Below are 12,815 nucleotides of genomic sequence, written 5' to 3' on the forward strand. Positions count from 1 at the left end.
GAAGTGAACCAAATGGGCATCCAGGAGTGGCCAGAAGCCACTCCTGGCCTGATTGTCTTGGGGCCACACTGAATATTTGCCACATCCCCGAGTCCACTTCCTGCCACTGTCCCAAATGGACCATAGCAAGGAGCAGAGAAGATCTGATGCTTTTGGGGCTGATTTTGGGCCACCTTAGGCGGCCCCAGCGCAGCCCTATTGTGGCTTCAAGGGCATGCATAATCTAAACACCACACCCGGGAGTGACCGGAAGCTGCCTCCATCTGCCCATCATTTCAGCCCTTAGTCGCAAAGGTGCTACAAGATCTCTGTATACTGATTTTACAGATTAACATAGCTATATTTTTGAAGATTAAGACTAGTGGGGGAAGGAACTGGTTACTGAGTTTTATTCCATATAATTCAAGCTTGATTTATTTGTAATGTTGGTGTTAATATTTTCAGAACATCAGCAGTAGTGATTCTGTAGTTGATTTCTTTATTTTTAAAGAGTTCAGACTTTTAAATAGGTGTATTAGAAATGCACTTTTCTTGAAACTTGTCATAAAGTTAAAATATTTTGCCTGCTTGCTTTAAATCAATCCTAAGTGAGAACAGAACACGCTTGGAGACCTAAGCAAGATTATAAATCACCTTTTCCTCCTCTCCTCAAGGAGAGAAGATGATGATAGTTCCTGGTCTGTGATTTGTTTCAGAATTTTTGTGCACATACCTAAATATTTGAATTTTTTTCCATTATTTCTACCAAACTTTGAATCATTTTAATATCTAATTAATCACAGAGAGAAGATAAGCGAAAAGATGATTCAAAAGATGAAGATGAAATGGAAGATGAGAATAACCAGGAGGAATATGATCCATTGGAAGCTGAAGATGCTGAGGATGAAGATGATGGTATATTGGAGGGTGATTGTTCTTATTAAAAGCAAACTGCTATAGACTTGATCTACAATGGCAAAATTGCAGAACCTTCTATTCTGCATACATTCTTTTATAGCAGTAGAACTTTACTAATGGATTGCATTTTTTGTAGTTTTTGACATGAAAGTCCTATTGGTAAAATTGCCATTATTCTGAAGATAACCAATCTTCATTTTTTGTACAGAGGTGTCAGTAGAACTTGTCCCCCTATCTTATTAAGTTGAAAGTTGTTAATATCTCATTGAAAATATTTTCTGTCAAACATATTTATAATGGGAATGCATAGCTCTTATGTACTGTGTTCTGCTTTATATAGAAAGGGATGATGAGGAAATGAATAGACGAGATGACAGAAGAGAGGGAAGCCGCCATTGCAAAGAGAGAGCTTCTAAAGACAAGGTAATTTAATTAGAGGAAAGAGCCAGCCCTGTTAATTTACCCTGCTCTTTCTTTTTCTTCTTTTTTGGTGTGTGTGTGTGTGTGTGTCCTCTTCAATTTATTGATTACAAAATGTGTTTTTAGGAGAGAGACAAAATCCAGATGATAACTGTTAACCGTGATCTGTTAATGGCATTTGTTTACTTTGATCAATGCCATTGTGGGTACCTCCTGGAAAAGGACTTGGAAGAGATACTATACACACTGGGACTGCATCTCTCACGAGCTCAGGTTTGTTTCTTAAGTTGTTGTATGGTGCTTAATGTTTTTGTGAATTAACTATATTATAAAATGTATTATCTGTGAGAATTACATGTTTGCATTCATCAATGGCCACATATACCTCATCTTTTTTGTTCTTTTAGGTGAAGAAGCTGCTGAATAAGGTAGTACTCCGTGAATCTTGCTTTTATAGAAAGCTAACAGATACTTCTAAAGATGAAGAAACTCCAGAGGAAATAGAAACTCCGCAAGAGGAAATGCTAGGTAAAACCTGTAAAATTATAACAGTGCAGAGAAGCAAGCCATAGTCATGTAGGTTATTCATCTTATACAAGTCCAGAAGCAGAAGTCATGTGATCTTCAGTTGGTTGAGGTCAGATACGTACTTTGTTCCTTCATCAGTTGAACTGTGTGAATCCTTTTTTCCCCAAAGCAATGGTAATCATCTAATTTCAGAGTTTATTGCTCACTTTTGGAAGGTAGAGTAGGTAAGAAGAAATTTTGGTTGGTTCCAAATAGGTTTAATTTGGATCCAGAAAAGTGTGACCATAGTTCTTTTGGTACAGTAGGATTTTCCTTTTCATTGTGCCCCTCTCCTTGCTGAATATGTCTTATTGAGGGTCAGAATGGTGGGGATCATGTGTTGTGTACTGCAGCAGGAGGAGGTGGCATTAAGAAAGGGCATCTTGCAGAAGCCATCTTTAGTCCTGTTTTTCCTTTGTCTGTTAAAGCAAATGTCCTTTCATTGAATGTGAAACTATCTTAGCCCCTTGATGGCTTGAGGAGCTGGTAGTCATGAAATAGCAGAGAAGAAAACAAGGATGTTAATGACAGACCTGTGACATGTATGATGGATGCAACATAAACTAGACCTGTTCATATTAAGACCTACTCGGTGATAGTGGTGAAGAAATTTTACTTTTGCACCACCAATACACTTAGTGCTGAGCAATTAAGTTGATTTAAGTATTCAGAGGTCTCTTTAGTTTGAAAGTGTGGCAAGAGAAAGACTGCTTGTTAGTTTGGTGTGGCTGGTTTACAAAGTTGCTCATTCTTGGACCAGTTTTGATGATGTGTTAAAACAGAGTCAGTAGGTACACCTTTGGTACCTGCTTATCCAATTAAATTGGCTACATTTCTGCTTGTGCCAAATATGTGTACACTTGACCCTTGTTCATTCTGCCTGATGAGAGCAGGCAGGGGTAAAATGGTCAAATTGTTAGTGCTGAGTTCCCCATGTGATTGAAAGAAACGAAGGTAACAATTTTGTACAGCCATAGTTGAAATGCCTTAGACACATGTAGTAGCAGTGTGAAAGTATATTGATGTTTCTTAATCCATTCTAGGAAACAGACTGCTGTTGCCATCACCTGCTATAAAACAAGAATCTCAAGGAGCAGAAGAAAACGTTGGCCTCATTGTTTACAATGGAGCTATGGTGGATGTAGGGAGTCTCTTGCAGAAACTAGAGAAGAGTGAAAAGGCACGGGCTGAAATGGAACAAAAGCTTCAGTCACTAGAAGAAAAGACAGGTGAGCAGTAGATTTTTAGATGACTGTTTCATACATTCAGAAAGGTTTATTATAATAGCAAACATTTTGAACCTAAATAATGATGGCTTTGAAAAGCGAAGAAATATATTCCAATTTTTCTTAGGTGTACTTTGTTTTGTATTTAAAAATCATATCATATGTCAGATGGGTATGTTGGTAGTGGCAATCACAACAGATATGCAAGTGACTCATTCTTTTGGTATTGGGGTCCATATTGAAGAGCTCTTGTGTCTCCCTTGCCACAAAACGATAAGTTGCAGAAGTTCTTAGAAGTTACAGTAGACACACAAAAAGCACAAGACATCTGAATGCCCAGTTATTATCTTTCCTTCTGTCCAATGTTACTGTTTCATCTGGTTCTCAGAACTGCTGTTCTCACACAGATACTTTAATGCCCATGGTCCCAGACTTGCTCCACAGATGTAAATAGACATCAGGTCCCATAGCCCCAGCCTGCATGGACAGTGGTCAAGGATTCTGGGAGGTGTAATCCAAGAACATCTGGGGACCAGAAACATGGAATTGCACTATGCAGAATAATGTAAACAGTTAGAAATCTGAATGACAGGAGTATTTTGTCAAAGACACAAGAGTTGAAAGAGAATGTTTTTGTACCTAACATCAAAATGCTCTACAGCCAGTGCTGTGCGCACAGATTTCCAGTCATGACAGCATGACTTCTCTTTTCTTTTTCCTTTCAATCTGCTCTAGAGGGTCTTGGGAGGATTGGGGGCAGGGGGAGTGTGGCAGCAGCGGGGGAGGATCAATTCTCTTGTAAAGGGACATCACTGGATACAATCCAGTAGGAAATATACAAAATATTTATTTTAGTCTTGAAATTTATATCCTCCAAATATGGCTTCAAAATGCTTTCGTGACGATAGCTAACAAAATTAAAAATGTATCCATAAAATACAAGATTAATGCAAACACAAAAAAGCAATGTGTTTATCAGCCTCTGCTTTTTTCCAATAAAATCCCCACAAGAACTTGGGATTTCACAGTGAACTTCCATAAACTAGCTGTTATAAAAATATTGTACTAACTTCCTGAAAATCAATATCACAAAATATAAGTTTGTTCCCGAAAGAATATCTCCCAAATGGGTATCATTGGGTATAAGGCACCTGCCAACCATCCTTCCTTCACTACAAGTATGGTCCCCCATTTAATTATTCTAGTGTTCACAGAGATTGTTTTGGACTTGAGCTATTTACACATATAACCATTTTGGACAAAATGACTACTGATTGTACCTAAAATCTAAAATGGAGCCAGTGCTATTTTCTCAACATAATTATTACTCTGCCTCCTGAATTAACAAATGGGCTATTGCATTCTAAGTCACATAGGGCTTGTGGAGTGTCTTGCCTTGCAGGCCTAAAGAAAAAGGGATAATTAATCACCAGTACCTTTTACTAGCTCAGTTCTACAAAACAACTGGAACACAGTACAGTATCTGTAACAATGCACACATGTTCTCTAATGCCTTAAAACTTCCAAAGTTACCAAGTTATTGAATTTTTCAGATGAAGATGAAAAGACTATCTTGAATTTGGAGAATTTGAATAAAGGACTTTCTACAGATATTAAAGAAGTCAAAAAAGACCTTGGCCAGCTACAAGAGAACTTGAAGGCATCAGAAGAGACAAATGTACAGTTTGAGAATCAGCTGAATAAGACAATCAAAACTATGGCTACAGTTATGGATGAAATACACACCGTTCTTAAAAAGGTAAAAATTGTGATTTTTTTTCCCATTCTGTGAAATTCCCTGTAAAGAGGGGTGATGGATGATAGAACAAACTGCTTTCTCCTTCTGCATACATTTGTTCACAAAGAAAGATGTATGGGTCTGTGTCTTAAGGCTTTCATCCCAAGCTATAAAAGATACAGTGGTACCCCGGGTTACGAAATTAATTCGTTCCGCCGCCGCTTTCGTAACCCGGAATACTTCGCAAGCCGAAAAACCCATTGGCGCTAATGGGGAAAAGCCGCGATTTCGTGTGAAATAGCGCCGAAAAGCACCAAAAATTTTTTCGTAACCCGAAAAAACCTTCGTAACCCGGAACAGTTTTTTTAATTGGATTTTTTTCGTAACCCGGAAATTTCGTAAGGCGGCGCATTCGTATCCCGGGGTACCACTGTAATAAAAAAGAAGCCATTATGTCTTCCCTAGGGAAAGAGTTCCAAACTGCAGAATGAGCCACAGGGAAGGTCTTCTCATGTTCCTACTAAATAAGTCTGTGAAGGTGGTTGGATAGAGAAGGATGCCTCCTCGGCATATCCTAAAGCTCTGGGCAGGCTCATATGGGAACATCTTAAGTGTAAACATCACAGTTCAGCACTTGTAATTGATTATGGTTTTTTTATCTCTTACAATCAACTGATCATGCAGATCTTAGGGACTGTTAATGTTACTGTTGTGAGCCTTCATGTCATTTCCCACTTAAAATGGCCCTTAAGGAAAACCTATTGCAGGGGTTTCTTGGCATGATTCGTTTAGAGGGGGGTTTCCTTTGTCTTCCTCTGATTCTGAGAGAGAGTGATTTCCCAAGGTCACCCAATGGATTTCCATTTCTTAGTGGGGATTCATATCTTGATCTCTAGAAACGTAGTCCAATGCTTAAACTACACTCATTCCTCCATATTTGCGGATTTGATTATTCATGGATTTGATTAATATGTTCTCTCTAGAAATATCCAGGTCCTCCATTGCAACTCTGTGGTCAACTTTAACTGAAGGTTGCACTGAAAGACCTAGACATTCCTAGAGAGAATACTATTAAGCACTTGTAGCTCCTCCAGTGCAGTTCAATGGTCAGTGTCTGTCGGATGTTAGCCACAGAGTTGCGCTGGAGGACCTAGAGATTCCTAGAGAGGTGTCCTCTCAGGTAAAAACATGGTGTTTTTGTTATTTGTGCTTTTTCAATATTCACGGGAGTTTTGTGCCCCTAACTCTAGCAACTATGGAGGGACAAGTGTATTGCAGCTATATACTGTACAATATGTATACTATATTGGTAACATAGCATATCCTAAATTTGCTTTTATCCTTGATTAGAGTAAACCTATTGAATCAGTGGGATTTACCTGAGTTGATTCACTATTCAGAATATCAGCTCATATATATTTATTCATATCTTAGAAATTAAGACACGGCTGTCCTTCACTGATGGATTGTCCCATTTTCCACAGGATATTGTGAAGAGTGAAGATAAAGATCAAAAATCCAAAGAAAATGGAGCAAACGTATGACGAACTTGATGCTGCTGAAAAATATGGTGTTATATAATGTAATATAAATCATGAAACTGGAGTGTATGAAAGTGATGCATGTTTGATTTTAGTAGTATAAATACTTCAGTCCAAGCAAGGGTGTATAAAGTTTTATAAATGTGTGAGCCTGCTTCAAAGATTGCTTGTAACTCATAACCTCAATTTATTAGACACTCTTGAGTGAAAATAATTTTGCGTTGCAAAATGTTTTAGGGTAAACTTTGTTATAGTTTGAATGCTAACAAACTTCAACCTAATGGGAAGTAGCAAGTATTTAATTACCAAATGTTTTCCTTTAAAGTCTAGTGGAAACATTTTTTTCATTATTTATAGAAATGCCATTCTTAGGTTTTTATTTCAGTCTACTTAGTCTTTTTAAATTCAAGAATAAATCATAGCATGCTGCTTAATTTTGCAAGTAAAGATTTTTGAAGACAACTTTGAATTTCTTGTCACAATTTTTTACCCCTTTAAGTCATGACATTTCTCTTGGAACATGTTCCTATTTCAATGCACAGTACTTGAGATTAAAAAAAATAGTAAGGAATTTATCAAAACATTGATAAATTGGAATTTTTATGAAAATAGTAATTTATTATGCATATTTTATATTCCTTGAAATGTGTTATCCCTTCATTAATACATTAGTTACTTTTCAAAAGCAGTGTATGAATTTAAAACGTTCTGTTGACTGCTGATATGAGGCCAGTAGATGTCAGTATACCTCTTTATTTGGAGAAATTGCTACTAGTTTTATATTGGCTTTCATTAAATTGGCTATTTACATCCCCAGTCTTAATTTCTTAAACTCAAAAGCAGCCTCTAATATTACATATATTTCAGCCAAGTTCATAAAATACCTTAATTTAAGTGGTGACATGTAATATTTGGTTTTGTGATGGGACTATATTTCGCTATGTATGGGTTTTTGGTAGCAGAGTTACAACAGGAACTTAGAAATAAAATATAAGCTCCTGTACTAGATGTAATTATGTAGCTACCAGAGGGCCATAACAGTTTGTGTTGGCAGCTTGATATCAGAAACGGTAAAAATGTCTGAAATTGTCCAAGAGAACATTTATATCTTTTCATCAATTTTGACTCCTTAAAGCCAAGTATTTTTAACATATTTGTGAATACATCTTAAATAAATACTGCCCAGTTACTGAAAACTGTACATTATTAACCACTTAATTCATAAAGTGATTTTTCAGCAGTGCTCTAGCAGAACGAAAATATTAAAAGAGCCAAAATAGATCAGATATAACTGATGTTTTTTCTCTTTAGTATAAGGGAAGGTGCATGTTAAAAGTGTTTCTGTATTTCTGTGCAATCTGGTCCACTTACTGTGGATAGTGGAAATGTGCCATCTGTGCATTTGGCTAGCATGGGGGAAATATACACATGCAAAGCACTTGCTTTTGAGGTAAATCTGATCCAATTAAAATTCCTCTTCAAGTGCAATACCTCTCAATATATACTGACATGGAGTAGTTCAGCCTCAGGGCTGGGTGCAGCTTCCAATGCTGCATTTTGGCCCTTGACACATCCCATCATTGCCCTTTTTCTGGCCAAAAGTGGGGTGCGATTTGCCTGTCCTAGAAGTCTTCAGGAAAGGCAAGTCTTGGGGGAAGGAGGTTTTTGGCGATATCTGCCTTCTGTTAAAAGTCCCAGGAACTTACAGCTTCCCGTGTTTCCTGCACTGGCCATGGATATCATGAAATCCTTTTGTCAGTAGAATGTGCCAAGGAGTGTAATCAAGCATCGGTAACAATGGGGAAAGCATGAATCACATCGTCCTAAACACACATTTTTCAGTAATTGAAGGACTTTTGTGTCAGGTGCTTCCTCTTGTGTAAACTGAGGCCCCGTACAGACAGGCCAAAATAAAGCTGCTTCAGGTCACTTTGGAGATATGCTGTTTAAATGATGCATGCATCCTAAGAGTCTGGAAGCCACACCAAAGCCTCGTTTCAGTCCTTAGGATTGGAACATGGCTTTGGCACGGCTTCCAGACTCTTAGGACGCATGCATCATTTAAACAGCATATCTCCAAAGTGACCTGAAGCAGCTTTATTTTGGCCTGTCTGTATGGGCCCTGAGATGTGCTTTTCATTGACATTCACCAACATTTCACTATTGAGTATGAATAATCAAGTGGCATATACTACACATGTGTAAATCACTCTCTGGGTCGCATTGTCTCAGGAAGGTGAGCACAATTACAAACATCCTGTGTCTACCTACCTTCAAATATCCATGGGCAATCTTCAAATATCCATGGACAATGTTGTGTGTGTAAGCTGTTATGTACTCTTGATCCCTCTTTTCTTCTCCCCCCCCCCCCCATTGTGATGGTTTATGTAAAAGGTTGTGTTGGGATATTACACTCAAATAATCTGTCCATGGCAAACATGCAGGGGTAGCTTTGTTGACCATTTAACAAATAGAAACAAAAATCCATCAGTGATACCTTTATTGGCTTTGAAAGCTTGCAACAAGAATATTGTGCATTTCGGTTGGCCAAAAAAGGTATCACTGATGGATTTTTGTCTATAGAAAGTACAAGAATTTCATTGAACTTTTGAGTATATTACAAAGGTAATAATAACAGATTGAAAGAAGTTGTGAAGAACAATGAGGAAAGAGATTAAAAAAAGTGAAGGCAATTTTGTAATGCCATTATGCCTGTGAACGGGAGAACATGTAAATAAAAGCAGCAGAGCATGTTCAGAATCATGAAAAAGAGGGACACTATGAGTAGAATCAGACTGAAAAGGAAAAAAATAGTGCAAGATTTATGAAAAGAATATGAGAAGAGAGAGGAAGGATATTGAAATATAGAAGAAGTATCGGGACCAAGTTTGCATTGTGAAAAATAAAAATTAGACAACAACCTGAAATAAAAGCCTGAACTAACAGGTCTTGAGTAGCAACACAGAGTACCCTTGTGAAGACTCTGTGTCTTCCTACTTGCAAGCCTGATGGTGGTTCTGTTGTTCCACAAAAGAAAGAATACATTGATGGAACAAATGTTGCAAAATCAGTGAGTAGACGTGAACACTTCAGGTTCGTTAATTTTAATGGGTAATACATGATAGCTGCATTTTAAGCAGGAAGCATTTTGAAATCTTAGGATAGCATGGAACTTGCTGTATATACTCAACTATAAGTTGAGAAATTTATCCTCCAAAAATGGACCCTAAAATCCTGGGTCAACTTATATATGAGTCAATACACTAATATTTGTGTTTAAATATTTGAAGGGATGTCATATTGAGGAGGGAACAAGCTTGTTTTCTACTGCTCCAGAGAACAATGGATGCAAGCTCCAGGAAAAGAGATTCCACCTCAACATCAGGAGGAACTTCCTGACAGTCAGGGCTGTTCGACAGTGGAACAAACTCCCTCGGAGTGTAGTGGAGTCTCCTTCCTTGGAGGTCTTTAAGCAGAGGCTGGATGGCCATCTGTCAGGGATGCTTTGATTGAGAGTTCCTACATGGCAGGGGGTTGGACTGGATGGCCCTTGCGGTCTCTTCCATCTCTATGATTCTAATACTTTAGAAAGGTCCTGAAACAAGCATTGTGGTGATGCCCCACTCTTTGTTCCTGGAGGCAGGAGTGTGTGTGTGTGTGTGTGTGTGTGTGTGTGTGTGTAACAGTTTCCCAATCCGATGCTAAAGCCTTCTCTTCCCATCAAACACCCCTTTTAACTCCACTTCTGTCCCTTCCTAATCCAATTTTAAAGCCTCTTTTCATCAAAGAAACACCCCTTTTAACTCCACTTCCTTTCCTCCCCAACCCGATGTTAAAACGTCTACTCCAGCACCTGGGAAATGGTGCTAGGTAGTTGGGAGAGGTCCAGAGAAGGAGAAGGAGGGATGGAAGTGGTGTTTTCCCCTTTCTATCCTTTATTATAGCCCCCTAAGTTTTACTCTTGACTTAATCCACAGATCATATCAAAAGCCATGATTTTTACCCTGAAACATGAGGTCGACTTGTACACAAGTATATATGATAAATCAGACACAGAATGGGAAGAAAGAGAATTTGGAGCCTTGCAATATTCAGTATATGTTGGTAATTTGTTCTAATACAGAATTGTCAATACAGATAAACCCTTTGTTTGTTTCATGGTTCAGTGGCACCTGTTGCAAATATTCACAAACATTACAGTGTGGATGGAAAATAGGGTCTGACTAAGGCTGGTTTCCCCATTTTTCATCCCTTCACTTTGGACAGAATTAATTTTACTCATTGGCCTAATTTCTTTCCCGGAATTATCTCTGAAGCACAGTCAGAGGCTTTGGTGCCTGACCTAAATAAAAGGTCTGATACATCTGCAGCAAACAAATGAGAAAAAGGGGGTGGGAGAGAAAGAGACTGCAGTCTGCACTTTCTCATAATTCCTCTGGTTCCCACATAAAATTGTCTAATCCATAACATAGGCCTGCTCTGCAGTTTACAAGTTGGGGAGCCACTTGCAACAAGAACAATAAAATTTTGTGGCACCATAAAGACTAACATGTTTATTTTGATGTAAGCTCTTGTACTCCAAAACCCATTAAAAATAAATGTTTATCATCAGGTATGATATATGCAGGTGTTCAAATACAGGGTGATTAAAAATGCTACAGACCAATAAGGATAGCTTTAATTTTGACCTATTCTTTTTTAATCATCCAGTATCGCCTTTCCTGTATAATGTTACACTGGGGCAGCTTTTAATTCTTCGTCTCCATTCCATGTACAGAAAAGTTAGACTGGCAGTTCACTTTTAATTCAACAGCTCATGGGACCATGTCCTCCACTGCCTCTGAGGGCATCAGACTGGCGCAGGCTATGTGACATAATCATCCTTGGCTCTCCATAAACATAAAGGGCTAAAAATGTTTGTTCTATATGTACATGTGCCTTCCAGTCATCTGTTGACTTACGATTACCCTATTATTTTCATAGCGTTTTTGTAGGCAAGAAATACTCAAGAGGTGGTTTTCCCAGACCCTTTGAAAGAGCAATATAGCAATAGCAAGTACATTTCTATAGCACTTATCAGTGCATTTAAGCACTCCCTAAGCAATTTACAATGTGTAAGCTAACTGACCTCTAAAAGCTGGGTACTCATTTTAGCAACCTTGTAAGGGTGCCAGGCTGAGTTAACCCTGAAGACCTGCCTGGGATCGAACTCGCAGCCTTGGGTCTGTGAATGGCTGTAGTACTGACATTTAACCAATGCAGCACCAAGGCTCCCTACAGAGCACACAGCACCTGGTATTCACTGGGGGTCTCCCATCCAAGTATGAACCAATGCTGACCCTGCTTAGCTTCTGTGATCAGATGGTATCTGGTGCCTTTAGGGTATTCTGGTCCTATAAAGGAAGCATATTCAGAGGTTGGCCATGCAGCAAAATAAAACAATCCAAAACCCACAAAAGTTTATTGACAAAATTAAATGCACAAAATACTTAATGAGGCTTCTTCATCAGGCAAAAGATGTTTTTAAAAAATCATACAGAAGAAAAGTGATGGGAGTAACCTGCATTTTGTATCAGATGTTGTTTCTCTTCAGTTGTTCTAGGGAAATCTCAATGCAAGCAAAGGCCACTCTTCTTCTTGGCCATGTGGGGAGAAAAGGCAATAAAAGACTTATTTTGAAAATTAGAATAAAGCTACAGAAGAGCACTACAAACCAACCATCATGCCAAAACATGACCTGAAGAACACCGCGGCATGTTTTAAGCCAAAAACACTAGGTAAAGGTAAAACTATTAATGCACGGGGATAAAGTTAAATAGTATAATAATCATTACAGAGAGACAGAAGCCAACAACAAAAAAGGAAGAACAGACGCCGTCTTCTTGCTGTATATTATCTAATCTCTTCAATTGTGAACAGTCCCATGGGTGAGCTGCAAAGAATGGTTGGGGGCACACATTCTCCACATTCAGACCCATCTCTCAATGGGTTCCAGGGAGAATCGAAAGCAGTACTAGCAAAAGGTGAGGGCCTACCCCCTCCGTACTGCTCACTCTGCCAGTGGTTGCTGGTAGTAAAAGGGCAATGAGTGTGCAGCTTTTGACCCCTTTTTGTGCACACATCAGGTGCCCCTTATATGTATGCATCTCTACCAGCTCTGCCATCTTCCTCATTTTGGGGCATCCAGTGCTTCTGCATGTGGGACACCCATTTTACAAATTATTCTACAGAATAACTTCTCAAATTTCCCAAAACTCCATTAAGGAAGATTGGCCAACAACCAAACATATTTACAAATCTGATGCCACACATTTTTGCTGTGCATAATTTGATACCAAATTGCCTTAAATTTGACTTTTAGCCTATAGATTTGTACTCGGTCATTACCCAACACATAAGTCACTGATAATTATGTGTACTGTATAT

The 12,815-nt window shown here is 38.5% G+C and overlaps 1 protein-coding gene across 3 annotated transcripts in view; it reads left to right on the forward strand.

Moving 5' to 3' along the window:
* CCAR1 (cell division cycle and apoptosis regulator 1) overlaps positions 1-6,692 on the forward strand; it is a 31,564-nt gene extending 24,872 nt beyond the window's left edge. For 2 of the 3 annotated variants that reach the window (XM_042458186.1, XM_042458187.1), the window contains exons 19-25: positions 783-906; positions 1,238-1,320; positions 1,444-1,590; positions 1,725-1,845; positions 2,928-3,113; positions 4,664-4,869; positions 6,333-6,692. In XM_042458186.1, the coding sequence (XP_042314120.1) occupies positions 783-906; positions 1,238-1,320; positions 1,444-1,590; positions 1,725-1,845; positions 2,928-3,113; positions 4,664-4,869; positions 6,333-6,392 (927 nt within the window). In that variant the 3' untranslated portion in view covers positions 6,393-6,692. The remainder of the gene's footprint in view (positions 1-782; positions 907-1,237; positions 1,321-1,443; positions 1,591-1,724; positions 1,846-2,927; positions 3,114-4,663; positions 4,870-6,332) is intronic. The other variant, XM_042458188.1, reaches the window with a different exon arrangement.
* The last annotated feature ends 6,123 nt before the right edge of the window (positions 6,693-12,815 follow it).

The sequence above is a fragment of the Sceloporus undulatus genome, chromosome 3 (genome assembly GCF_019175285.1).
Source record: "Sceloporus undulatus isolate JIND9_A2432 ecotype Alabama chromosome 3, SceUnd_v1.1, whole genome shotgun sequence".
NCBI lineage: Eukaryota > Metazoa > Chordata > Lepidosauria > Squamata > Phrynosomatidae > Sceloporus > Sceloporus undulatus.